The 24083-nt window shown below is 55.6% G+C and overlaps 1 protein-coding gene across 1 annotated transcript in view; it reads right to left on the reverse strand.

The window, feature by feature from the left end:
• Nucleotides 1-13702: 13702 nt before the first annotated feature.
• Nucleotides 13703-24083, reverse strand: part of NUP210 (nucleoporin 210) — a 103852-nt gene continuing 93471 nt past the window's right edge. Inside the window, exons 34-40 of the mRNA XM_045812304.2 lie at nt 22734-22851; nt 21618-21764; nt 19843-20093; nt 18685-18901; nt 16838-16933; nt 16672-16755; nt 13703-15380 (exon numbers count right to left, since the gene is read on the reverse strand). Coding sequence (XP_045668260.2) covers nt 15280-15380; nt 16672-16755; nt 16838-16933; nt 18685-18901; nt 19843-20093; nt 21618-21764; nt 22734-22851 — 1014 coding nt within the window. The 3' untranslated portion in view covers nt 13703-15279. The remainder of the gene's footprint in view (nt 15381-16671; nt 16756-16837; nt 16934-18684; nt 18902-19842; nt 20094-21617; nt 21765-22733; nt 22852-24083) is intronic.

Raw genomic sequence — 24083 nt, forward strand, 5'->3', positions numbered from 1 at the left:
CCTGTGAGGGACTCAGAGTTGCCCTCGCTGCAGTAATTCTGAGGGGTGTCGCTTTAACAACCCCCCTCCCCATGGGAGGAACATGCGACTGTCCCCTTTTACAGATGGGGAGCCTGAGGCCCTGAGACAAGGCCTTCTCCCCTAGAGTCTGCAGCCAGGAGCCTCTCAGGGGCCACGAATATGTTTGAGAAGGGGAGTGGGGAAGGGAGGAAAGAAAACACACTGATGAACAAGTCAAAATGAATAAATGTTTAATTAAATGTCCGGAGAACATAACATTAGTCAACTAGTCAATTGCATCTCAACTCAGCGCTGTGTAGTTATATATAAATTCTATTCAATGAGGCGTGTGGGTGTCTTTTAATATGTTTGACGTGACATGGTGTGGAGATGCCAAACAGGACCTAGCAGAGATCTTAAAATAGCCCCGCCCACAGAAAAGAAGGGGTTTGCCAAAGGGCCCACTTGCATTCGTTCATCTGATCATTCATTCAGCGAGCATGGGGTCCGTGACTTCAGCAGAGCCCACACGACAGTCCCGGATTCCGCTGGAGGGCGCCTCAGTCACTGCCCCCGTCTGGCCCTCATCTCTGAGTATCTTATCCTGAACTTGATTCCTCCCCCCATCTCCCCAGCACAGGGCCCCCCTCCTGTACACATGGGGAAACTGAGGCTCCGAGAGGGCAGGGCATGTCTGAGGTCACAGAGAATCACCTCGCTGGTGGCAGGGCAGGGATTAGCACCCCCGCCTCCCCATGAGCCTCTCCTGGAAGCAGGCAGGCCCACATCCCCCAGGGGACCCTCTCCCGGACCCTCGTAAACATGGACACGGCTGACCCTGTCCAGCCTCCCCCTTCCAGAAGGCTGCAAGGAAGTCCATTACAGATTCATGCGGCACCGACCGCATTTCTAATGAAGAGAACAGGGTTGTTCTAATTTTAACATCCCTCCCGTACTACCTCCGACCGCCGCCCCCCCTGTCATTTCTATAAGGGATGTTTTCGCCTCCGAGGAGCATGTGAGGCCCTAGCACTCTTGTCTGTTCCTTGGGATGAATCATCTTCTGGAGGGCTCTTCACAACGTGGGTGACTCGAATCACTTGTTCTGGGGTCCCCGACAGATGCTTCCTCCATTAAGTGGAGAACGCCCACCAGTTAGCCCCCGCACCGAGCTGGAGGCTGGAGGCCACGGCCCCTGTTAACCATGACCCTGAGAATAAAACGCAGCCATCTCCCCAGGCCTGCCAAGCCTCTGTTGCTGACTCATCTCCTCCAATTCTCTCTCCTGCCCCCCCGCCTCCAGCCTAGGCTTGCCAAATGAAATACAGGGTGCCCAGAGAAGTTGGAATTTCAGATGAACGACAAATGATTTTTTTAGTTATAAGTATGTCCTATGCCACATTTGGGGCATACTTATACTAAAAAATCATTTGCCGTTCATCTGAAATTCTCATTTCAGAAATTTCACTGGGTGTTCCATATTTTTATTTGCTAAATCTGGCAGCCAGCCACACGGTCCCCTTGCTCTTCCACAATCACACCTCTAGCCTTCCCACCTCAGGGCCTTTGCATGTGCCGTTCCTTCAGTCTGGAACACTCTTTCTGCCCCATCTTTGCTGGTTCCTTGATACTAAGATCTCAACTCAAATCTCACTGTTGCAGAAGTCCTCCCTGACACCACCAGCCGGAGGGAGCGTCACACCATCGTTGCTATCATCCTCTCTTCTACAATCTGCCTTCTTCTGGCGCTGGCCATGATTGCTGAGATGATCTTACGAACTGATGGTTTTTCTGTCTCCCTCCACCACACGTCAGCCCATGAGAGAAGCGGGTCTGCCTAGCAGGGGGCCAGGCACCCAGGCACATACGTGTTGGGTGTTGTTGAATATGGACAAGCACCCCAGGGAGAGAGCCTTCATTTTGCCCACACTGTAGCTGCGGAAGCCCAGTGGGGAGGTGAATGACCTGTCCTCGGTCTCCAGCTGGCCCTGTATGTGCCAGGAACTCCACCCACTACTTTCTATTAATTAACTCATTTAATCTCAAATCAGCCCAAATGAGGAAGGCACTGCTACTGCTTCCATTTCCCAGCTGAGGAAACAGAGACACAGAGAGGTTCAGCAACTTGCTCACTGTCACACAGCTCATGAGAAGTGGAGTCGAGGATTTAAACTCAGGCCTACTGGTTCCAGAGCCTGCACATGGAAAACGGTGACCTGGTCCAGCCCCTCGCTTCACTTAAGTGTTTACAGGAGACCCACAGAAGCCCTGCCCTAGTCACACAACCTCAACACTCCCCTGACCTTAGCCATGGCCCTCCCCGCTACCACCACTGCCTCCCCAGCACATATGTAATCCCTGGTCGACTTAGCAAGGCTATTCCCTTTTCTTGGGAACTCTTCGCTCTTTCTCTTGTCCACCAGAAAACCTCTTATTATTTCTTCAAGATGCCTGAACAAGTGTCTCCTCTTCCAGACAGCCCTCCCTGACCATCTCCTCCCCACGCTAGGCTGGAGCCTCCTCTGAGCTTCCTCAGGACTCCTCCCACTCTGGCCCTGGCCTACGGCTGGGCTCTCCCACTGGACCATGAGCTCTGGAAGCGCAGGAGTAGATTGGAGACCTCCCAGAGCCCCCACGCCCAGTGCAGTCTGGGATGAGAGGGTAACAGAAGTTCAGGATTGTGAGGACCATCCCTCCCATCAGCAGGGAACCTCAGCTGCTTTTCTCCTTCTTGTCCTCAGCAGGACTTTGGTTCCCATCTCGTGCTGTCCCAGGCCACCTGGAGTTGACTCCACTGATAGGACTGGAGCAGGAACAGCCATAGAATTGGAGTGGCTGGTTGATGGAGGGCCTTCCAGAAATTACATCTAGGTTGGGATTTTGGCCCAACTACTCTCAAGACCCACCCAGAGGAAAGCACATGCCCACGTTTAGGAAGTTATCCTAGGGAAATCATCAGACAAGTGCACGGAGCTGCGTGCGTGAGGGTGCTCATTTCAACGAGCAGTAAAACACTGGAAACACTTGTAACAGTAAAACATTAGAAGCAAGCCGAACGCCCATCCCCAGGGACAGGTTTAGTGACTTGTGCTGCATCCAAGCTAGGCAACTGGCCTCCGCCGGCATCTGCTGTTCCTCTCGCACCATTTTCCTCCCGCTCTCTCTCTGCCATAATAGCCACATCCCCTTCAGCTTCGAGCCTTTGCACGCACTGTTCCTCCTGCCCGGATCACTCTTCCCTCCCATCCTTACTTGGTTAACTACTACTCCCTCTTCAAATCCCAGCCCAGTCATCACTTCCTTGGGGGAGCCCTCCCTGCCCAGGTCAAATCCCCCAATAACATGGGTCCTCCAGGAACCGTTATATTTGTAATGGTCCCTGGATTGGTGTGATTCTCGGTTTATCTTTTCCCCCAATTACTGAACTGGAGTCTAGCACAGCACCTGGCACACAGGGGTTGCTCAGAATTTGTTGGAAAGGATGTCTACATTAATGAATGACTAATGGATACAGACCCATACTTACGGACATGGCAAGATGCCCGTGATATATTTACATGTGCGAAGAACGTAGGTTACAAAATCTCTACAGCTTGCTGACATTTCTGTAAGAAAAACAGTTTCTCTGTATGCATATGTATAAAAGAAAAAAAAAATCTTGGAAGAAAGCACAGCAAATCCAAATGGAGTTAGCAATCAGCAGAGGGACTGAGGTGATGTTCCTTTTCTTCTTGCTTATCTGTAGTTTCTGCTTCAATTAGCTCAGATTACCCTGTAATTAGAAAAGTGCATACAAACCCCTGGGGGGTCTTGTGAAATGCAGGTTCTGATCCAGCAGGTCTGGGGCGGGGCTCCCTGGTGACACCCATGCTGTCAATCAGATGACTAGTCTCTCTCTTAGACGTCCTGAGGCAGGCAGGGAGAGCCAGGAGCTGCTGTTGCATCCTTCAGACCCTCACAGTGGTCATTGTTGGTTAAATCTGGCCAGGGTTTGGCGGGCAGCTGGCCCTTGGGTCCACCCAGACCGGCTAACCTCTCCGAGGTTTAACCTTTCTACCGCCACGGACAGGGCAGTCCCTCGAGGGCAGCAGATACACTCCCTGAAGACCCAGCACAGTGGGCAAGCTGGGACCCGGGCACCGGGGCTACCCCTTCCCTGGACCCTCCACCCCTTGGAGCTCGGAGCACCTGATCAGAACTGAGAGGGACACTGAGGCCCAGAGAGGGGAGGGGACTGGCCAAGTAGTCAGGACTAGAAGCAGAAGCCTAGGGGAGACTGGATGAAGGACGAAGGGGCAGAGTGAGGCAATGGTGCGTATTTTCCCCAGATACAGCCCGTCCACTCCCCTGATTGACCAGTCATCCTGTCAGCTACCATTGAGGGAATTCTACCCTCACACCCATTTACCCCAGGAGACCTCTTTTAGCCCCAGCACATCAGCCCCTGCTCAGGCACCATCAATGGCTCCCCATTGCCTATGGGAGAAGTTTTGCAATTTTTTGTTGACGGTCATAGAATTTTCACAAAACACCATCCCCCCCCAACCTTTATAAGTTGGCGTCTATGACTTTTGACCCTATGTTTAAAGGTATACTTTTATTAATAGGGAAGAGAATGTATTAAACATTTTGTAGGATGCAATGTGATGAGGATCGACCACAATTAGAATACTTTATGATATGACTTGATAAGATAGATTTTAATTATCAAATTAAATACCCTCCTCAGAATCTGAAATCATGTGAAATTTTATTGAATGGGTTTTATCTATTTTGTAATTCAAAATGTGAAAAATCTCAAAAAGAGTCCCAGGAGATGGGAAAGAATCCATTTTGCTGACTTCTCTTTGGCTGTCCTGACTTCAGAACATCTCCATGTGTCCAGGCCACGTGTCCCCAAGGGGGAGGGGGTGTGTGTTACAAGACATGGAGAACAGGGAACCTGTGGTTTGAATGCAGTGATCCCAGCCATCCCAAATCAGTACCTGCCATCATCCCCAAGTCTGGGGGCTGGGAGCATTTTATACCCAGCACAATATGCCACGACTCCATTCCAAACAGGTGAGGTTTCAAACTCAGGCTACGACGCTTCTTCCTACTGCTCATTACTTCCTGTCCCTACCTGAGTTTCTGACCTTGAGCTCAAACTGGTTCCTCTGCTGAGATGCCCATGGTTACAGCCCAGGTTTTGACTTACCTCCTCCTAGGACTCTCCTCCGACCCACCAAGTTGGCACAGTCCCTTCTCTGAGGTTCTAGCACGTTCCATCCCAAAGAAGGTGCTTGTCTGTTTCCCTCCCTGCCCCTCCATAAAGAAACCCCATCTGATTTGTCCTCTCTTCCCCTCCCCCTCATCCCCCCTGGCTCCTTGGGAAGCTGCCAACACATAACTTGAGCTAATAAATGTTTGGAGAATAAATACACGGGCAAGCAGGGCATTGATAAAGAGGGCCAACATCCCTTGGAGGTGATAACAGCAACTCAACTTTCCTGGTTTAGGGAATAGAATTATTGACTGGCAGCCAACATGAATCTGGCTCCAACCTGGGTGTCTAAGAAACAGCCCTTGATAATTGTTCTTTGATTTAGACCATGAAGTCCCATTCCCCTCTCCCACTCATGGGAAATGTCATTTCAGTGGTTCCTGAAAACAACAAAATGATTCCATTTGCACGTTTGAACACCCCCTGCCCTGCCCGCATGCTGTCCCCTTGCCTACTGCATCTGGTACCTGTGGGCAGGAGGCAAGGGCCTGGGGCTGCAGCCGTCACCTGCTCCTTCTGCGTTTTACCATGCTTCGGCTCCAAACCTATAATTTTGAACAGGGGTAAAAAATCTTCTAGCATACACAGCATCTTTTAGCCACTCCCTCTGTCTCTTCCTTTCTCTCTGTCCATCCCAGGCATGTTGCCAGAGAAAAGCTAATACCTTCACAGCTTTCATTATGGGTGAACTAAAACCAGTCCTTCTCCATCTCTAAGATGAAAGGCTCCTCTGTCGACACCAGCTGACCAGCTGTGGCTGCTGGATTCAGTCCTACCTGAGCAGAGTGGGAAAGAGTGCTCAGAGCGATTAGCTATGTCTGCCAGGGCCACGGGAAGGGAGCGTGGAGATATACGCAGAGAATTTTACCATTTATGAAATTCAGATTGAAAACTGGTTTCTTTGGCCCACACCAGTTGTTTTCTCCTATTCTTGAGCTGTGAATTTGATTACCACTGTTTATGAATTCGAAGGTTTTACCCCACCTCCCCAAAGCTGGATTTTGGGGATTTCTAGAAAGCCATAAGAAATAGCCCCACTTGTCTTTATCCGCACTGGGCAGCTGGAGCAAAGTGGGTGAGGTCATGCACTCCAGGTCACAGTCCCCACTGCCGGCTCCTCGGGCGTGCCATCCACCTGGCCTGTCACACTCATGGTTACGAGCCCGGGCTTCATTACTGATTTGCTCGGTTGGCAGGTGGCAGATGGGACTGCTGTGGAAAGGCTCCCAGAGGGTAGTGTCGTGGTCCCCAAGAGAGCAAGGGTGGCTGTATGGGACCACCCAGGGAGAGGAAGGAAGAAGAGGTCACATTTTCAAGCACCACATATCTGCTCCCACCGCATTGGGGGTTTTCTACTCAGGAGCTCATTAAGCCCACACGGCGGACCTCTGGAGGAGGTCATATTATAATCACCGCTTTACAGACAGAGATGATGTGACTTACCCCAGGTCAGGGTCACCTGGCTGGTCAGCGGCAGAGGCAGGAGCTCTAGCTGGTCCACCAGGTTCACCGGCTGCTGCTTTGCCTTACCCCTCCTCCGTGGGGAAGGGCCCCGAGGGAGGGAATGCCTCTGCTCTGGGGTGATTATGCCTTAAGGCAGTGAAGCAATGGGTCTTCCAGATTCCATTTTCCGGGTTCTTATAAACGGTCTTTATTTGCTTTCAGTAAATACTCCCCAAATGAAAGTGGTCACCTGATGAGGCTGCTAATGAAATCGTCCACAGAATTTTATTTGCTAATTACATACAACATAAAACTTAACAAAATAATAGACTATCACCAAACCCATGGTCTTAGGTTTTGGTTTCTTCCTTTTCTCACTCTTTAACTGTGATTGCTCACTTTACTTGATGAAAAAATTGTGGATCTAAACGTTCCTCGAGAATTAATCGTAGGGTAAAACGCTCACGGGGGTTTGTTCATACACCGTCGTGAGCTGTCTTAGCTGCAGTGGCCAGCACCATCAAGTGGGGACCTCGAAAGTCAGGGGAGGGGGCTACGACACAGTGTGTTACTCAGGTGACCATGGCCTCGTCCCTTCCCATCTCTGGGCCTCAGTTTTCCCATCTGTACAATGTGGGCATTGAACTGGATCAACAGGTTTCAAAATCGTATTTCAGAAGCAGAAGACCTCAGACGAAATATCGATATGTAAAATATCGATGTGTATCTTGACTACAGAGCTGCCACTGACCGATACAAAAAAGACGACTGTGACAAATTTGCATCGATGACCTTGATTCTTCACCCCTCCTTTCACACCCTACGCCGCGTGGCTTCATAGGTCCTCTCAGCAAAGGGAGAGTCTATTCCCCAAGCCCTGATTCTAGATTCAGACACGTGACTTGAAGTGCAGATGATAGCACGCCAGTCCCAGCCTAGCCCTCAAGAAGCTGGGTGGTGTTCCCACTTGCTCTCTTGCATCTAGGTTGTCACCATGAGAGGGACATGTCTCACCCAGCCTGTGGGTCCTGGGAGGAAGATGAGAGACACACAGAGCAGAGCCACTTCCAACTGGGCCCAGCCTAGATTACCTGATCCCTGGATTCGTGAGAAGTAATTTAAGATACTGAGATTGGGGGGAGGGTATGTGTATTACAAAGCAACAGTTAACTGATACATTGATACATTGGTATTACAAAATACAAGTTACAATGGATACTTTGAATACAAAATTGGACATATGAATAGGTATTTTATAGTATTTCTCTCTCCTTTTTTTAAAGATTTTATTAATTTATTTTAGAGAGAGAGAGCATGAGTGGGGGTGGGGACAGAGGGAGAGGAAGAGGCAGAGAATCCCAAGCAGACTCCGTGCTGAGCATGGAGCCCGGTATGGGGCTCCATTCCACGACCCATGAGATCATGAGCTGAGCTGAAACCAAGAGTCAGACGCTTAACCTACTGAGCCCCCAGGCGCCCCAGTATTTCTCTTTTGGAGTGACAAATATGTTTTTTAAAAAAGTCAACATTCAGGTGGAGGACAGACAATTCACAGAGAAAAATATAAATGGCGAATAAACAAACAAAAAAGTTCACCTTCAGTAGGGATCCAAGAATTTGAATTAAACTTACAACTTCAACTTCACCCACCAAACCAGCAAGAACAAATATACATGGATGACAATGTCCTATGTGACAAGGCTAGGGGGATAGAATCTCTTGTGTCCAGCTGGTGGGTGTGAGACTCGTGCAACGCTTTGGACATCGATTTAGCACCATTGAGGCAAACTTATAACGGACATACCCTTTAGCTCGGCAGCTCCATACCTTGACATCCCCCCCTGAGACACTGCAGCCCCCGGGCCCCCAGAGCCACGAACAGGAATATTTGCTGGAGCCCTGTTCAGAACAGCAAAACAGAAATAAGCTTGCTGCCCAGCAATAGGGGAACGAAGCTGTACGATAGAATAATACATGACATCCGGGGAAAAAACCAAGAGCCGAGTGAGACAAAGTGTGGTCACAGTCATACAAAGTTATAGAAATACACACAAAGCAGTATTTTATTTACAGATGCTTATTATTAACAATGAAAGTTGCTTTGGAAGGATATGCTGCAAATTTATAAAGGTAGCTAGCTGCCTCTGAGAAGGGAGGGAAGGGAGAGGAGGCAGAGGGTAAATGAAATTCCGCTCATATTTGTAGTCGTTTGTTTGTTTAACCAGCACCACCGCAGCCCGGGAGCGCACGCTCGCGGCTGCCCACCGCGCGTGGAAGGCACAGGAGGCTGTCTTATCATGCTTTGTGCTTTTCTATACTCGGCTTTTCTTCGTTATGAAAAAATAAAATGACCCATGAGACAGTCCAAAGTAGAGCTGCTCGGAAGGGAGGGGGTGCAGGCGCTGGCTCCCTGCCCACACAGACTCCCCACTCCGGCGGGGATCCCCCACCCCCCATTCCAGAGGGGCAGAGGCAAGAACCAGGGTGGAACAGCAAACATTGTTGCCAGTCTGCATGGATCTGAATTCTGGTTCTGCCCCTTCCCAGTTGCGGGACGCCAGAAGAGTGGCTTAACCTTGTGTGTGTGCCTCAGTTTCCCCATCTGTGAAGAGCTGAGGTGACGACGAAGTGAACTAGAGATGGGAGAGGGCTTGGCATGTGTCTGGTGGCGGGGGTGCAGTGAATGTCGGCAGCTTTGCTTGCTTGGGTGGCCCCACGCCTCTTCTAACAGCCACACCGACCACAGGGAGCCATGTCTAACAGCCACACCGGCCACAGGGAGCCATGTCTAGCTTGGGAGGAGGTAGCTACCTTCCAGCCTGTCTTTGCTTGGTCCTGGTCCAGGTGGCATGGAGGTGGCTGGGGGAAGTAGCTGGGGAGGCTCTGCCTTGGGCCTTTGGGGTGAAAGGGACTTAAGATTTTCAGCTGCCACCTGCCTCTCTTGGCTTGGTTCCTCTCCCCACTGGCCTGAAGCTCAGGGTGTTGCAGAAAACTAGAGCCTGTGACAGTGGAAAACCCACAAGTCACTTAGTCCTTCATGGGGCTCATTTTTGTATTCGCTCAACAAACCATCCCAAACACATCCTTCCCTGTGTGGTCCCACCTCTGCGGTTTTCCTTTGGGTGTAGGACCCACACCAATGGAGCAAGGAGTCTTTCGGAGCCATGTTTCCATCAGTCCCTGGCAACCTTGAACGTGTGGCTGATGGCGTCCCCACTCTAGATGGCGGAAATCGAGCTCAGAGAGGGGAAGGCCCTGCACCAGATGACCTTTCTGTGCCCTTTGTCCTTGGAGCCTCCTGCCTGAGTGCGTGGCCCCATGCCCTTCCAGCCATTGGCCAGGGCCACCCAGAAAACCCTGTCCCAGAAGGATGGACGCACCGCAGGCACCAGTCAGATCTGTGACAAGTGGCAGGAAGCTAGCCTTCAGTGGTTCAGCCAGAGGGGAATCCATATCACGCTTTGTATCAGTCGCCTACTGCCACGATACTGCTGTCTAACAAACTGTCCCCAAAGTCAGCGGTTTTCTGCAACTGTCACTTATTGAGTCATGCGTCTGCAGGTCAGTGGATCCAGGATGGGCAGACTCATTTCAGGTCCCTTTTAGGTGTCTTTCCTCCTCCCTGGACCAGCGGTTACCTGAACTTCCTTATTATTATGTCAATGGCAGAAGCACAAGATGGGTGAGCGGATGGTTGAGGCCTCTTTAAGCCCAGGCTCTGAACTGACATGCTGTCACTTCCACCGTATTCTGCCGGCCAAAGCAAGTCAGGACCACGGCCGACTTCCATGGGGAGGGAATATACTTGGCCTCTGGGGGAGGCTCTGCGGTTATGCGCAAGACGGTGTGCATGCGAAGGGGGAGAAGCCTGGGACGACAATGTGCCTGCTTCCTGCTGTGGCCGCTCAGGGTGGCAGGCAGGACAGAGGTTAGGGTGGCCACCTTATACAATAGGGAACTGCTGCGGCCCGGAAGGGTAGAATGATTTCTCTCTATCCCGGCAGGTAGGCCTACGCTCCTGGCCACCTGATCTCTAAGCTTCACGCACTCCCCGCTAGCCTAGACCTTTGCCACCCGTCCTGGATGCCCCAAGTCCTGGGCTTTCTCCCAGCCAGTCCATCAGACCTTGAGATGCAGTGCTTCCGGAGCACCCAAGACACACGCACGCACACGCACATAGAAGCAGAGAGAAGCAGATACAGAGAGTTAATTTTTGTCCAAACTTAGGAATTCTGGAGGAAAAGAAATCTATATGCAATACTATATTTTTAGCGCTAAATGGTGCTAAAAGCATTTTTTGGCACCCTTTGGAGAGCGAAAGTTGCATGGTTTGGGCGCAGGAAGCTGAACGTGCTGTGTCCTCTGGCCTTGTCAATGCACTCGCTTCCGGCAAGGTCGGTCGGCTTCTGGAGGCACGTGCTTTAAGATGGTGGTCAGCTCTGGGGATAAGAAGGCCCAGGCCTCCCACCTGCGTGTCTGGCCATCTCTCTAGAATATCCGAGATGGGTAAAGGGAAGAAAATACCATCATCCAAGAGAAAACCAACTGAGCAGATATGGGGACCTTTCTATTTGGATCTGAAAGAAGTTGAGGGGGTTGACATGCTGACATCCCACCAACCCTGAAGGGTCACCATACGTGGGTGTGATCACCCCATTGTCCTCACTAGACATGGGACCAGAGTGGCCATGAGAGCCAACCCCAGCTACAGATAGGGGTCTCCCTGTCTGCTGAGGAGCCTTCCGGGAAAGAGGTCTTCAGTCCTTAGAAGGAGACAGAGAGAATCTGTCTGCTTCTCTTCTGGATGCTGCCATGTCTGGACGTGATGTGATGCCTGGATCTGGCAGCCGTCTTGTGTCTCCGAGGGGGCCTCCCTGAAGGCAATACTTCAACGCTTAAACTGAGTGCTGCATACCAGGCAGGCCCTGTGCTGAACCTAGGACATTGGTTGAATGCTTTCCAGGTCTTCCTGTGTGCCAGGTCCCGGGGCCATAGTAGAACCGGCCTCAAGGAGGTCCCAGCTGGGAAGGGATAGTGGGGTCAGACAATGGTAACACAGCATAGGGAGGACAGCAGAGGTCCAGGGGGCTGGGGGAGCACCCTCCCTCCCGCTCACCTCCTGCCTAGCGTGCCATTCTGCAAACAACGCTCTGTCTCCATCTGGGCTCCTCATGGGCCCCGTGCCAGCTTCCCCCAACAACAGTGACAGCGGCATATGTGGACTCAGCACCTCCTGTCTATCAGCTCATTTTGTCCTCGTAGGAGCCTCGCGAGGACAGTGTCCTCCTATTTCCCAATCAGGGAAACCAGGCCCAGGGCACTGATGGCGCTTTTAGCTTTTGAGTTCTGCACTCAGCTTCTCAGAGTGGGCAGGCCACGACAGGGGCTTACGCATCCTAAAGTTGCCCTTGTCTCCCGAGCACTTCTGCGCCCAGTCACCCCCATTGCCTGGGATCCTCAGTCCAGAGGACTGGACTACCGTACACAGGGATCTGGGGCCTCCCCCTCAGCTTCTCTCTCCACCACCATCCCCTCTGAGAGTCAGATCAGCTATTTCCTCCGGGATAGAGGGCAGCCCTATTCACCATCCCACTGCCTAAGAAGAAGGCCGCACCCATGGCATCTTGCTGATTTTTACGGTAACTCTGAAGGCGCTGCTGTGCCCATTTTGCAGAAGAGAAAACTGAGGCCCAGAGTAGGGAAGAGACCAGAGCGGGAGCACGCAGGTGGGAGAAGGTGGGTGCAGGACCCACCCCTGCCTGGGCTGGTATCAAAGCCCCAGGGCCTGGGGGGCAGCTTCTAACCTGAGGGAAAAGAGCAGAGGTGAAGGCACAGGGCCTGTCTGGGAAACTGCAGTTTGCTAGGTGTGTACCAAGGGGCGGCAGCCCCCAAGGGCAGGCGGGGCTGTCGCAGTGTAGGGGGTGTGATGGTCAGATCTGTGAGCAGCCGGACGTGGGGATGGGGCAGCTGAGACGAGGAGACGCTGGGGCAGGGAGGCTGGTGGGGGAACTGGGACCTCATGCTGGGGGAGGCCCCCTAGGCCAAGAAGAGGGCCATGGGGAAGGCAGATTCACGGGAACTTAGAGACGGGCCAGATGTAGGGTATGGGTGAGGAGGGCCTGAGGAGGGGACCTCCATCGTGCAGGAGCAAGTGTGTCCCCGGTGGCGGGGGCAGAGCTCCGGCCAGGCGGTGGCTAGATGTGGGGGTGTGGCCTGCGGGGGGAGCACAGAGCGGGGCCACCGGGCTTGCTTTCAGGTGCTGCCATTGAATCCATTGGGATGAGATTGGCTGCGGCAGAAGACACGCTTGATCTTGAGGCCGTTGGGAGTGTCCTTCTCTCCTGTCAAGGGAGGCCGTCCTGGGTCTGGGCACAGGCTCCACAGACAACGGCCTAGCCATTCTGGTGGCCCCTACCTGGTCTGCTCAGCCGGGGGAGGGACAACATGGTGTGGGGGGCACCGCTCCCATGAGTCCGTCTCATGAGCTGCACAGGACACCGTTGCTCACATTCTGTCCCTACGATGTAGTCGTGTGTTGGCTCCCAGCAGCCAAAAGGGCTGGGAGACCTAGAGTATACTGAGGCCGCTCTCCCCCGCCAGCTCCGAGTCAGCGGTGGATGTGGGGGACAGGTGGCCTCCACCAGAGGCACCTCCAGGCTGCCTGCCACCTTGGGCGTCCATCTGGTCTCTCCAGGCATCTGCTCCATTCCTGCACCCACGACACAGGACAGCAGAACCTGCCTCGGACCCTTGGGGCGAGCCCGTGGAGGGCCGGCGGGGGACTACCCGAGGGGAGCAAGCTCGGGCGGGAGTGGGTGAGGGGCTGGGGACCAGGAAGCGGGGGGACGGTGTCCAGGCTGCAGAGTCGGCGAGGGGAGGGGTGATCCCAGGGGGGCCAGGTTCTGAGGAGAGTGGGGGCGGAAGCCAGGGGGACAGGAGGAAGGAAGAGCTGCAGCGTGACAGGCGCCCACGGGACAGAGGGAGGGAGAGAGAGAGAGAGAGAGAGAAAGGGGGCCGGGGTGATACCTGGGGATGCGTGGGCAGGGCTGCCATGTCCTCGGGCACCATGGGGGCCCCGGGCTGGCAGCCGTGGGAAGACAGCACGGGAGGGAGGCCTTGGCGGCCAGCCAGAGAAGGGGGTTGTGACACCGAGGGGCAGCAGAACAGACCTGGTCCTCAAGCCCACGTAACCAGAAGCAAAGTCACCGGAGCCTGGTCCCTTCCAGGCAGGATGCCTGCAATTCTGGCAATGAGCACGCCCCTCTTACGAAATTAGAGAGAGCTTTATTAAATAAACCAAGTAGAAACGCGCCTATTTACATCCAAGCTGTCAGTTTGAGCTCAAGTAATATGAAAGGCACAATTCGTCCTGTCTCCAGCTTTACAAAAATAAATCGTACAGCCCAGCCCTAAAGGCCTGAAGCGGCTTCCCACCTGTGGCTCAGAGTCAAAGTGGATGATCCCCCCCGCACACAGTGGCCACGCGTACCTGGCTCTGGGGGGCATCTCCGGTTCGTCCTGAGAGTGGCACGGCCCTCGGCCTAGGGCGGAGGGGCCGTGTTCGGGAGGCCTCGGATGCTGAAGGAACAAGGGGCTGGGGAGCAGGCCCACCCCCCGCACTGGCCACGTCGGGCTCCGTGGCCCGCTGCAGGGCCGCCACGGGGAGACCAGTGCTTGGGCCAGGCGGGCCAGAGGCTCAGGTCTGCTGAGATGGACAAGAAGGAACAGGTAACACTGGGCTTTGTGCTTGGGCGGGACACAGTGGCTTCCCCAAAGAACTCACAGAAGGAAAGATCCCGGTCTCGGGCTCAAGGACGTTTTCCTAACTACGATTCCACAGAGAAGCCAGGAGAAGGAGAAGGAACCAGACCCCAAAGGACATCCCAATGGGGCTGCGGCCACGTCCAGGAGCCGTTTCCACGGTTAGGAAACAAGCCCAGAGGCGGCCGTCAATTCACAGTGGCCCACAGAGGGGCAGAAAGCAGGCCGGTCACAGCGCACGTGGCACCTGAGCGTCCCCCGGGGAGGCTGAGACAGCACGGGGTCCCCGTCTCTGCATTCCTGAGGCTTCTCGGCAGTCACGGGGCCCGTAGCTGACACTCATGTGTGTTCCCTCCCCTCATCTCCCAGCAGGAGCCAGACTAGGGGTATAGTAAAGTTTTCACGTGGGGGGAAAACCCCACAAAAACGAAGACATAATTAAAAAGTCCTTTCCCTGAGGCCACTGCAGTCACACCCCCTCTAGGAAACGGAGCTCCTGCCTGCTCAAAGTCTGGAGAAGAGAGTGGTTCTAGGGACTGCAGGGAAAGAAAAGCATGACTGCATGCTGTCCAGAAACCCCAGACAACCCAGCAGGAAGGAATGAGCCAGCGTCTTTGCAAAGGCTAAGAACGAAACCAAACCAAAGCTGACGGGAACTCCTCGGAGTAAGCAGAGGCCCAAACTAGAGGGCGCGGCCCGAACTACAGAGCCGAGCAGGCAGCGAGGGGGGCCTGGGGCGGGGCCGAGCGGGCTGTCCCCACCGCGGGGGCGCAGGGACGCAGGGACGCAGGGGCGCAGGGCCGGCCCGCTGCCTAGTGTGACGTGTACGCGGGGCTCCAGAGCCCCGACGGCGGGCTGGCTCGGCGGCTGGGAGGCAGTGCGTTGAAAGGCGTCGGCGACGAGGCAGCGAAATCTAGGGTGAAAAGAGTCGAAGTGAGTCACAGAGCAAATGAGAGAGCTCGGGTTCCTCAGGGATTCCTCAGTGCCAGAGCCACCACGGCCCCTGATGGAAGTGTCGGCTGCCCACCTCGGCCACGCCCCCCGCATGCCCCAGGCAGCCCCAGGCCGGCAGTGTGATGTCACCCAAGGGACGGGTGACAGCCGGACATGCAGAGAGGCCTGGAGGGTAAGCCCTGACCTCCCACAGCAGACCTGTGGGAGAGAGCAAGTAGCGGGTCTCAGGACCACATGGAAGTATCCATGGGTCCGCAGGGCATGCAGGGAGGAGGGCCTGTCCATCTGGGCAGGAACAGCTCCTTGGGCAGAGAAAGCTGCATGAACAAAGATTCCCATGTGAGCGGAAGAGTCTGGAGTGTTCAAGAGATAGTGCGAGGGAGGGGTGCACTGGGAGACAGGGTTAGAAAAGGTGAGTGCCCTCTGCAAGGGTGGCTGGGGGACATTTGTTGTTCTAGGGGTCCAGGATGCATGCGGATCTTGTCACCCAGGAAAACGCATCTATATACAAACTTGTCCAAAAAATTCAGATTCTTTGAAGCCTGGCCATGCCCCCTTAGGCTCAGTAGACACCTGTTCAGGGGAGAGAACCCTCCGATGGAACACAGAAGACATAGGGCTGCCATGCGCCCTCATGGTCGGCACTGCACTTCTCACAGAGAGAAGTGTCCCCTGGAGCCATACAGGGTCACCAGACCTCAGAGTCACCAGAGACAACTGGACTATGAAGAGGAATGGCCCTCATGATTCTTCTCCCTCTGGGAGATCCGTCATCAGGACTGTCCAAACCCTTACCTCTGAGTCAGCTGGCTCAACCCAGCTTAGAGCCCTCTGAGGCAGTCCCAGCAGTGGGGAACCAGTCCCAGCAGCGGGGAGCCAGTCCCAGCAGCAGGGAGCCAGTCCCAGCAGCGGGGAGCCAGTCCCAGCAGTGGGGAGCCAGTCCCAGCAGCGGGGAGCCAGTCCCAGAGAGCACAGTGGCAGAGACAGCTTCCTCCGGGCCACCAGCCCACCGCCCTGCATGGTTCTGCCTGGGGAAAGCTCTCCTCACCCAGGACCGGCATACCATTCCCCCTCACCAGCTCCCCGATCTGCCTTCTGGGCCTCACACCTCAGCTGCCACTCTTGCCCAGGGCCAGAGCTTCTGAAACTTGGGGTTCAGGGTCCTGATGTCCACTTCCTCCCTCAGGACCCCTCCCTCTCAGACCCAGGCCTGCCGTGGACTGCATCCACAGGGGGGGTGGGCTACTCACAGTGGGGGCTGTGGCGAGGGCCGGCTCGGGGGGAGAGGGCTGGAGGTGCGGTGAGCTCCCGGGGCGCGCAGATCGTGTGGTAGGCTGCAAGACCACGTGGCTGGTTAGAGTCAGGGTGGGGGGTGGGGAGCAAGCCGGGGCACACGAACGATGCGAACCACCTCACCTATGATCATAACAGCGGTCCCAGCCAGCAGGGCAAAAAGCGTGAAGAACATGACTTGGTAGGAGTCCAGGAAGTGCTGGAAGAGGCTGGCTCCGTCTGCAAGCAATGGAAAGATAAGTCACCAGAGCAACGCGCAGAGTTGCCTCATGTCTGTGTGCGTGGCCAGAGGGTGAGATGGCCTGTTCGAGGCCTGGGGCAGCATCTGGTCCTGTGGGGCGCGCGTCCCGGTGCTCTGTCCTATTCCATCCTGGGCCACTTGAACCGACCCAGTTCCACTCGAGGCCCCGCTTCCTTGGAGGTGGTCTCAGTTTCCATACCCATTCCGAGGAAGAACAGACCCGTCTGGGGGAGTCGGAGGGCGGGGGCTGCCCGGGAGGCAGCCATGCTGCCTGGAAAGGCAAGGCAGTGTTGAAAATGTCAAGCCATGAGCTGCACTGCTTGTGACACTGGAAGTCAGGGTTGGGCAAGGCATTGGACAGGGATGTTGCCCCTCTCAGAACTGAGGCCCATGCACCAAGGGAGCCCAGTATCAGCTGCTCCAGAGCCACCCTTCCTCTGGGGCCCCACCTCGCGGGGGCCCAGACTGTCACTTCCTCTTCCATTTCCCTCTACCTCATCCTGCACCCCTGCCTCCCTCTCGCTGGGTTGTCCTGCGTCAGGACACATCCCTGACTGGCAGGAAGGAGATGGTGGCCTCTTCAAGGGCCCTTGACATTGGTCCCACCCCTTCAGTCTGCTCCCAGCCACACCTGACCAGGCCACCTCCCTGCTCTCAAGAAAAAGCCCAAGCCCCCGGCCTGGCATTCAAGGCTCCTCATGGCCCAGCCCCTCACCACGCACATCACCCCAGGGTCCTTCTGACTGCATTGCCCTCCTCCTGGCCACTCCTCCTTCCAGACGTGGTGTAAGCAGCCCCTTTGAACTGCACCCTCAAGCCGTCAGAGGTAAGATTACCCCCTCCGTGCGCCTCCCACTTCTTAAGCCACATCTTTAGAGTCATTCCTTTCTTACTGTGTTTATCACCCATGCCCTATTTGAGGTGGGGGGCTTCTCGGGCCTCTGCCCAGCACAGGGGCTGGCATACAGCAGGTGCTAATAATGACCACAGAATCAATGAATCGTCCATTACTGAACACCCAGTGTATGTCAGGTAGTCCCTGGTCTAAGCGCTGTCCCCAACTACAGTACTTAGCTTCTAGCTGGGGAAGACCAGTGGAAATCATAGTCGGTTGTATTTGTTCTGCAGGCTGACAGTTGAGAATAGTGCTATGGAAGAAGGCAAAGGGTTTGAGTGGAAGTAAGGTCCAAAGTTTCCTGCCATACGAGCAGAGAAGGTTTGAGGGAAGGTTGGTTTGATGGAGGTGGGGTGTTGGCTAAGGGGCTGTGTGGGGGAAAGGCATCCTGGGCAGAGGGAACAGTGAATGCCAAGGACTTAGCTGGGTCCGCGCATGGCCCCAAACAGGAAGACGGCCAGTGTGGCTGCAGCAAGGTGCTGAAGGGGGACGAGCATAAAGGGGTCGGGAAGGCAGATTGTGTGGGGCCTGTCGAGACACTGGAGAGACTCGGGCTTTACCTCCTGAGGGACGTGGGAGCTATAGCAGAGGGCTGAGCAGACGAGGGGCACTGTCTAGTCACATTTCAACAGGATCCCTCGCTGCCGTGTTGAGAACCGGCAGGGGAGCGAGGCGCACACGGCTGCTCGAATGAGTGACGTTTGCTTGGCGCGGTGTTCTGCGTTTGAGTTGTCCAGTTCTCGAGGCCCTCAGGTTCCCACAAACTGCCGAGACCACCCAGCCCAGCCCTCCTCACCCAGGTCCATCCCAGCCGTGTCCCGGCCCGTGACTCACGAGGACCAGGCCCTCGGCGATCCATCACAAAGGCCACGGTGACCGGAATGGTGACGGCCTGGTTAGTCAGGGGGCTGGAGAAGGTCAGGGCGGTGGTCAGAGGCCCCTGGCTGCCGGCCGCGGGATCCGAGACGCCGACTGTGTAGGTGATGAAGCTGGGGAGCCCCAAAGACTTCTCCTTCTCAAAGGCCAGCACGGCTGGGGACCCCGATTTCACCTGGGAGAGACAGCAGAGCTGGAGAGAAGCAGCCCCCACTTCTGCCTGACGTGCTGTGCTTCCCGCCCAGGCCTGAAGGCCAAGGGTGGAGACCCCTCCCCAGGCCCACTTCCTAGGCAGGTGATGATGCCTGGGTACTTCTGACAGCGTGAAATCTGCAAAGTCAGGGAAGGAGCACAGTGTCTATACTTGGAGTGTTTTTAAGGAAAGGACAAATCAATATCATTGAATTCTAATCAAGTGCTTGTTAAAGAAATGCTAAACTAACATGAACTATCACTAAACGCCAACTTTCCAAGGGAACAGCCTGGAGCTCTGTGAATGGCCGATCGCCAGCAGCTCAACCCCAGGGCCTGGCAGACCCTCCGTCACCAGCAGTGAATTCACCCTGTCTCGCTCCAAGAATGTTCAGCCACATTCACTGCGGCGAGACAAGGGATGAAGCAAACAGAGGAGCCAAAAACCCCTTCGCCATGTCACCCCAGATCTCCTTCCAGCTTGCATTTAGCAGATGGGGACACCGAGGCCCAGAGCCGGGGCCTTGTCCCCAGGTGTGCAGGCGTCCGTGATAGGTCAGGGAGTAGAGCTGTTTTCCTCCTGCCCACGTCAGTGCGCGTTCCTGCACTGATCTCATTCGCTGAACACACGAAATGTTCGCGGAGCACCTACTACACGCTGGGGAAGCCCTACGCTAACACCGGCCTCGCATACTTAACTCCTGCCTGGGGGAGACTAGCAGAAATCACAGTCACTCATACAACGATACAGGCTCACACGGCACGGTAGTGCTCGGGGAAGAAAGAACAGGATAAGGCGTATTTACATTTTTAAAAAAATTTTTCATTTTAAAGAGAGGTGGTGCAGGCCTCCACGTTCCACCTGGGCCTCCCTGCCTCCCAGTCCTCTCCAAGGCCCCCGGCTCGTGCGTAGATGCCACTGACCTCCAGGTTCTCGAGAATCTCCATGGCACCAAAGACCTTGACCTCGGAGCTGGTGTAGTGGTTGCTCAAAAGGATTTCAGCCTGGTCAGTGTACAGCCCCGGGCTGAAGGGCACCTCGGCGCCCACGTGCTCTCCGGGGACGCGGCTGCCCGCGATGGACGCAGTGACCAGCAGCGGCGTCTTCTTCATGCTGAGGTGCCTCAGCTGTGTGTCCGTGAGCCCGTGCATCGTGACCGAGCAGAGGTACCGGCCTGCGGAGACAAGGGTGACTCACGCGGTCCCTCTGTCGCCCATGCCCTGATGCTACACTTTCTCCTAGCTTTTCTAACCGCACAACTCCCGCTCGCCCTTCAGAGCCCACGTGACGCAGCACCTCCTCCGGGACGCTCCAGGGACCTCCCTCTTCGGTACCCCTGGCCCAGCTTGGACACCCCTTCTATAACCTGCACTCTCGCTCCCTTCTCAGAACGTTCCCTGGGGTGGAAAGGCGTGGGCCGGCTCTGCACCTCAGGGCCCAGCCATCCGGGCTCGGAGGGATGGTGGGTAAATGATGAACAGATGCCATGACCTGACGCTGGGCTACAGGCCGGTGGGGGCTGACTCCCAGGACGACCTATGGCCCCAGATACAGCAGAAAGTTCTGGGAGGGCATGGATCGGGATTATTTTGGTACCTGTTGGATGCTCCGTGCCTGCCCTGAGTAGACAAACGATTCAAATGGACACTGTCGAGCGGGACCCTGGAGAGCCCCCCAGCCTAGAACCAGGGTGCCTATGCTGGAGTCCCTTCTGTGCCCACGCCAGCCAAGCACCCCTCGGCGAGTCGGCCTCCATGCTGGCCCGGTTTCCCTCGATCAAGTGGGAATAACATCGCAGCGCTCATGGGGCCACATTTGCGAGTAAATAGGGCCCGGGACCCCAGACGCCTGCTCCGTGCCCAGCCCCGCGCTTCGCCCCCGCACGACGTGCCCTGAGGATGTACGTCCTGCGTCTTAGGCAGCGGCCTGGGTGCTGACCCGAGCCACGGGGAGCGGCAGGCTGGGCTTAGGGCCCGGCGTCGTGCTGTCGCTAACTCCTCCTAATTAAGACCGGCTGCATGTTCTTGGAAGGAGCTGAAAACCGAGCCAAATGCTCGACAGTCACCAACATAACGACACTGCAGCTACGACTGAGGGCTCGATAGGAGAGTGTGCTGGGCACGGTGCTTAGCAGGTCGCAGGGACTAGCCTACCGAACCCTTGAAGTGCCCCGGGAGGGCCCCCGTCTTCTCAGGGTGCGTCAGGAACACTCAGCATCACTTGGCCAGCATGCCGGGGGCCAGGCAGTCACTCCAACCCCAGGGCACCAGCCTTCAGCTCCACGGGCCGTGGAACGGTGATACGCAGACACACTGCACGGCCCCCGACTACTCAACCAGGACCCTTCCAGACATCACTTGTTTGCACCGCTCGGCCCTGGCATGCGGGCAGGGCAAAGCAAGGCACCATCCTGCCCAGTTCACAGAGCCTCAACACCCACTGGCTCTGGGCCTCGAATCCAGCTTTTCCAACTTGGAAATGCGTTCTTCCTGCTGCGTGGAGGGGGCTGTGAAGGACAGCCATCACCCAGCACAGGCCTGCCAACCTCTCCCGGTAGCCGGAAGGGGCCAGCGGCCAGAGGGGTGGCATCAGTCCCCGGGCTGCGCTCCTGACAGACAAGGCCCCTCCGTGCAGAGGGACGGTGCACCAAACACACCCCAAGGAGCCAGTTTTCCCGTTCGAACCCTTGCGAACTTACCCAGAGTAGCGTCAAATCCTGGCTCTGCCGTGAAAACATCGCGCGCTGGGAAATCGAAGACGTCTTGCTTGAACTGCAGCTGGCAGCTAATGAGGGATTCTGGGTGCAGAGTGTCAATGATTTCCATCTGGGCGGGGGAGCACTCACCTGGAGACGGGAAGGGGGTGAGAAGGGTGTGGCCAGGCCCACCCGGGCCTCTACACCTGCCCGCGGAGCCCCGAAGTGAGGAAGCGAGAGCAGGCCGCACACAGGCCCCGGGGGGAAAGGGAATGAAAAATGACACACACGGGGCTCCCAGGGCTGTCCCAAGCTTCATGATGCCGCCACAGTAAACTGTGGACAATTCTAGGGAAGAGGAGGGTCATTCTGAATCGTGGGCGATTTCAGATCTGAATTTGAGCCTCTGTGCTAAAACCTGCATCCGGCAGCCCAGCAGATGGGCCGGGCCCACTAATGCACGTCGTCTGTTCCTGTCAGCAGCAGGAAATGGGCAATTTATTTCTGGACATCGGGAGGGCAACAGTTCCCCACTAATACACTGAGTATCATTTCGGCAACCGCACGGTGCCGCGCCCGCGCACTGGGGTAGGAAAAGAGAGGTTACTGGGTGCAGTAAAGCGGCCTCCTCCACCAGCACGAGAGCAGCCATAGCTAATTCTGCCAGTTAAGTGGCTAAAAAAAAAAAAGAAGAAGAAGAAAACCAACCAAAAAACAGCCCGTATTGATGTATTTATTTCTGACGGCTGCTGTCCAGGGCAGTCATGGGCAGGACACAGGGTCGAATGTTCTATGCATGACTTGGAAGAGGTAATTACAAAAATCAGAATCAGAAGTGAGGTCTGCTAAGTCATTACTTCTGGGATTAGTGGGGGTAAAGTGTGGCTTGCTTTACTCGGGTGCCCCAGGGCTAAAGCTCAGACACAGGCCATTTCTGGGTGCCGGGCTCTTTCGGGAAGATCTCTTTTCTAAAACGCTGGAAGGAACCGGCCGGCGGGGGTCTAAATGCTCTCTCTGGCTTTGGCGTGAGTTTGAGTAGGAAAAGCAGACAAAACCGCAGCAGAGCCCCTGAGCGCAGCGGGGCCCCTTCCCAGACCACGCAAGCCCCTCACTCTCTACCTCTCAGGTTAGAGCTTCTGTCTCCCACGGTGACGGTCACCTTGGAGGCCTCCTGGAAGCTGGTCTGGCCTGGGCGGACGGAACGGGCCACGATCCTTTGAGGGACACCAATCACTATCTGGGGAGGGAGCCGAGGCAGCTGCACTGAGCACCGACCACGTGTGGGCTCCGTGCCAGGCATTTTCTCGGCCTCACCCTGCTGCCTGTGATGAGGCACGGCCCATTGCACAGGGGACAAAACTGAGGCTCAACATCTGAAAGACTTGCCCAGAGGTGGCGGAGCTGGGGTCAGGCCCCGGGCCGGACTCTGCAGCCTTGCCCTCTCCCTCGGAACAGGCTGCTTTTCCCGACCAGCAGAGCAAGAGCTGAACAGCAGCCTGAATTCACTCAATGGTTTGGGGTGGGCTGCAGAGTTTGGCTCCTGTGACGGCTGCGATCACTTCTCTGTTCACCAGTTGGCTTTACTTAGTCTTTCGGCAAAGAGAGAAGGCACTGTTCTACTTTACTGTCATTGATTCAAAATAAATCACCCTGACTCTGATGCCACTCGCACAGCCTGGGTAGAGAAGGCCCCCCCAGACTCAAGGCTTCCCAGATTTTTCCCTGCCCATCCCCTTCGCTCATCCTGCACTGCCCACACCCAAACCCCCAGCTCTGCGCCTTTCTTAAGCCCCCACCCTCCCCTGCGGAGCCTGACCCCATCAGCCCTTGCAGGCCCAGCTCCTATCACCCCGTCCGGCTAGAAGGCTGTCTACCCCCCTCTGGGCAGGCACTCAGCACTTCCTGCCACCCACAGATCTCATTTCTACCAGAACGTGATCTCCCTGAGAGCAGGGATGGGGTCTCACTCTTCCCCAAAGTCCACGCGGCTCCCAGGGCCATGGCTGATGCAGAACATAAGCAGGCCTACGGGCTGGCCCTCTGGCCTCCAGACTCACTGGTAGGTACCTGCTCTCCTGCCCTAGTTCCTCCCATCTTCTCCTGGACTCCTGCCCACCATGCTACTGTCTTCTCCCCACTCCCTCTCCCTCCTCCTCCACACCTCGCGGAGGGGCCCAAGGCCTTGCCCCTCCCCCCACCTGCTCTGTTACGTTCTGCATATTCCCATCCACTCTCAGGTCTTCCAGAACCATTTCTGTCCTTTGACCCCCTCCCCATCTCCAGCTTTCTGCCCTAGACCTCCAGAAACACCTGATGCCTCACCACCAGCCCCACATAGAGGAGCTGAAACCACCTCAAGTTGGCCGTGTCTCAACTCACTCATCTTCCACCCACGCTGGCCCCTCCTTCTGCACCCCCCCCCCCATCGTCAGGGTAAAGGACCAACATCCACCTTGTCGCCCAAGCCAG

This window comes from Ursus americanus, chromosome 14, assembly GCF_024610735.1.
Source record: "Ursus americanus isolate L20-20 chromosome 14, mUrsAme1.1.p, whole genome shotgun sequence".
NCBI classification, from domain to species: domain Eukaryota; kingdom Metazoa; phylum Chordata; class Mammalia; order Carnivora; family Ursidae; genus Ursus; species Ursus americanus.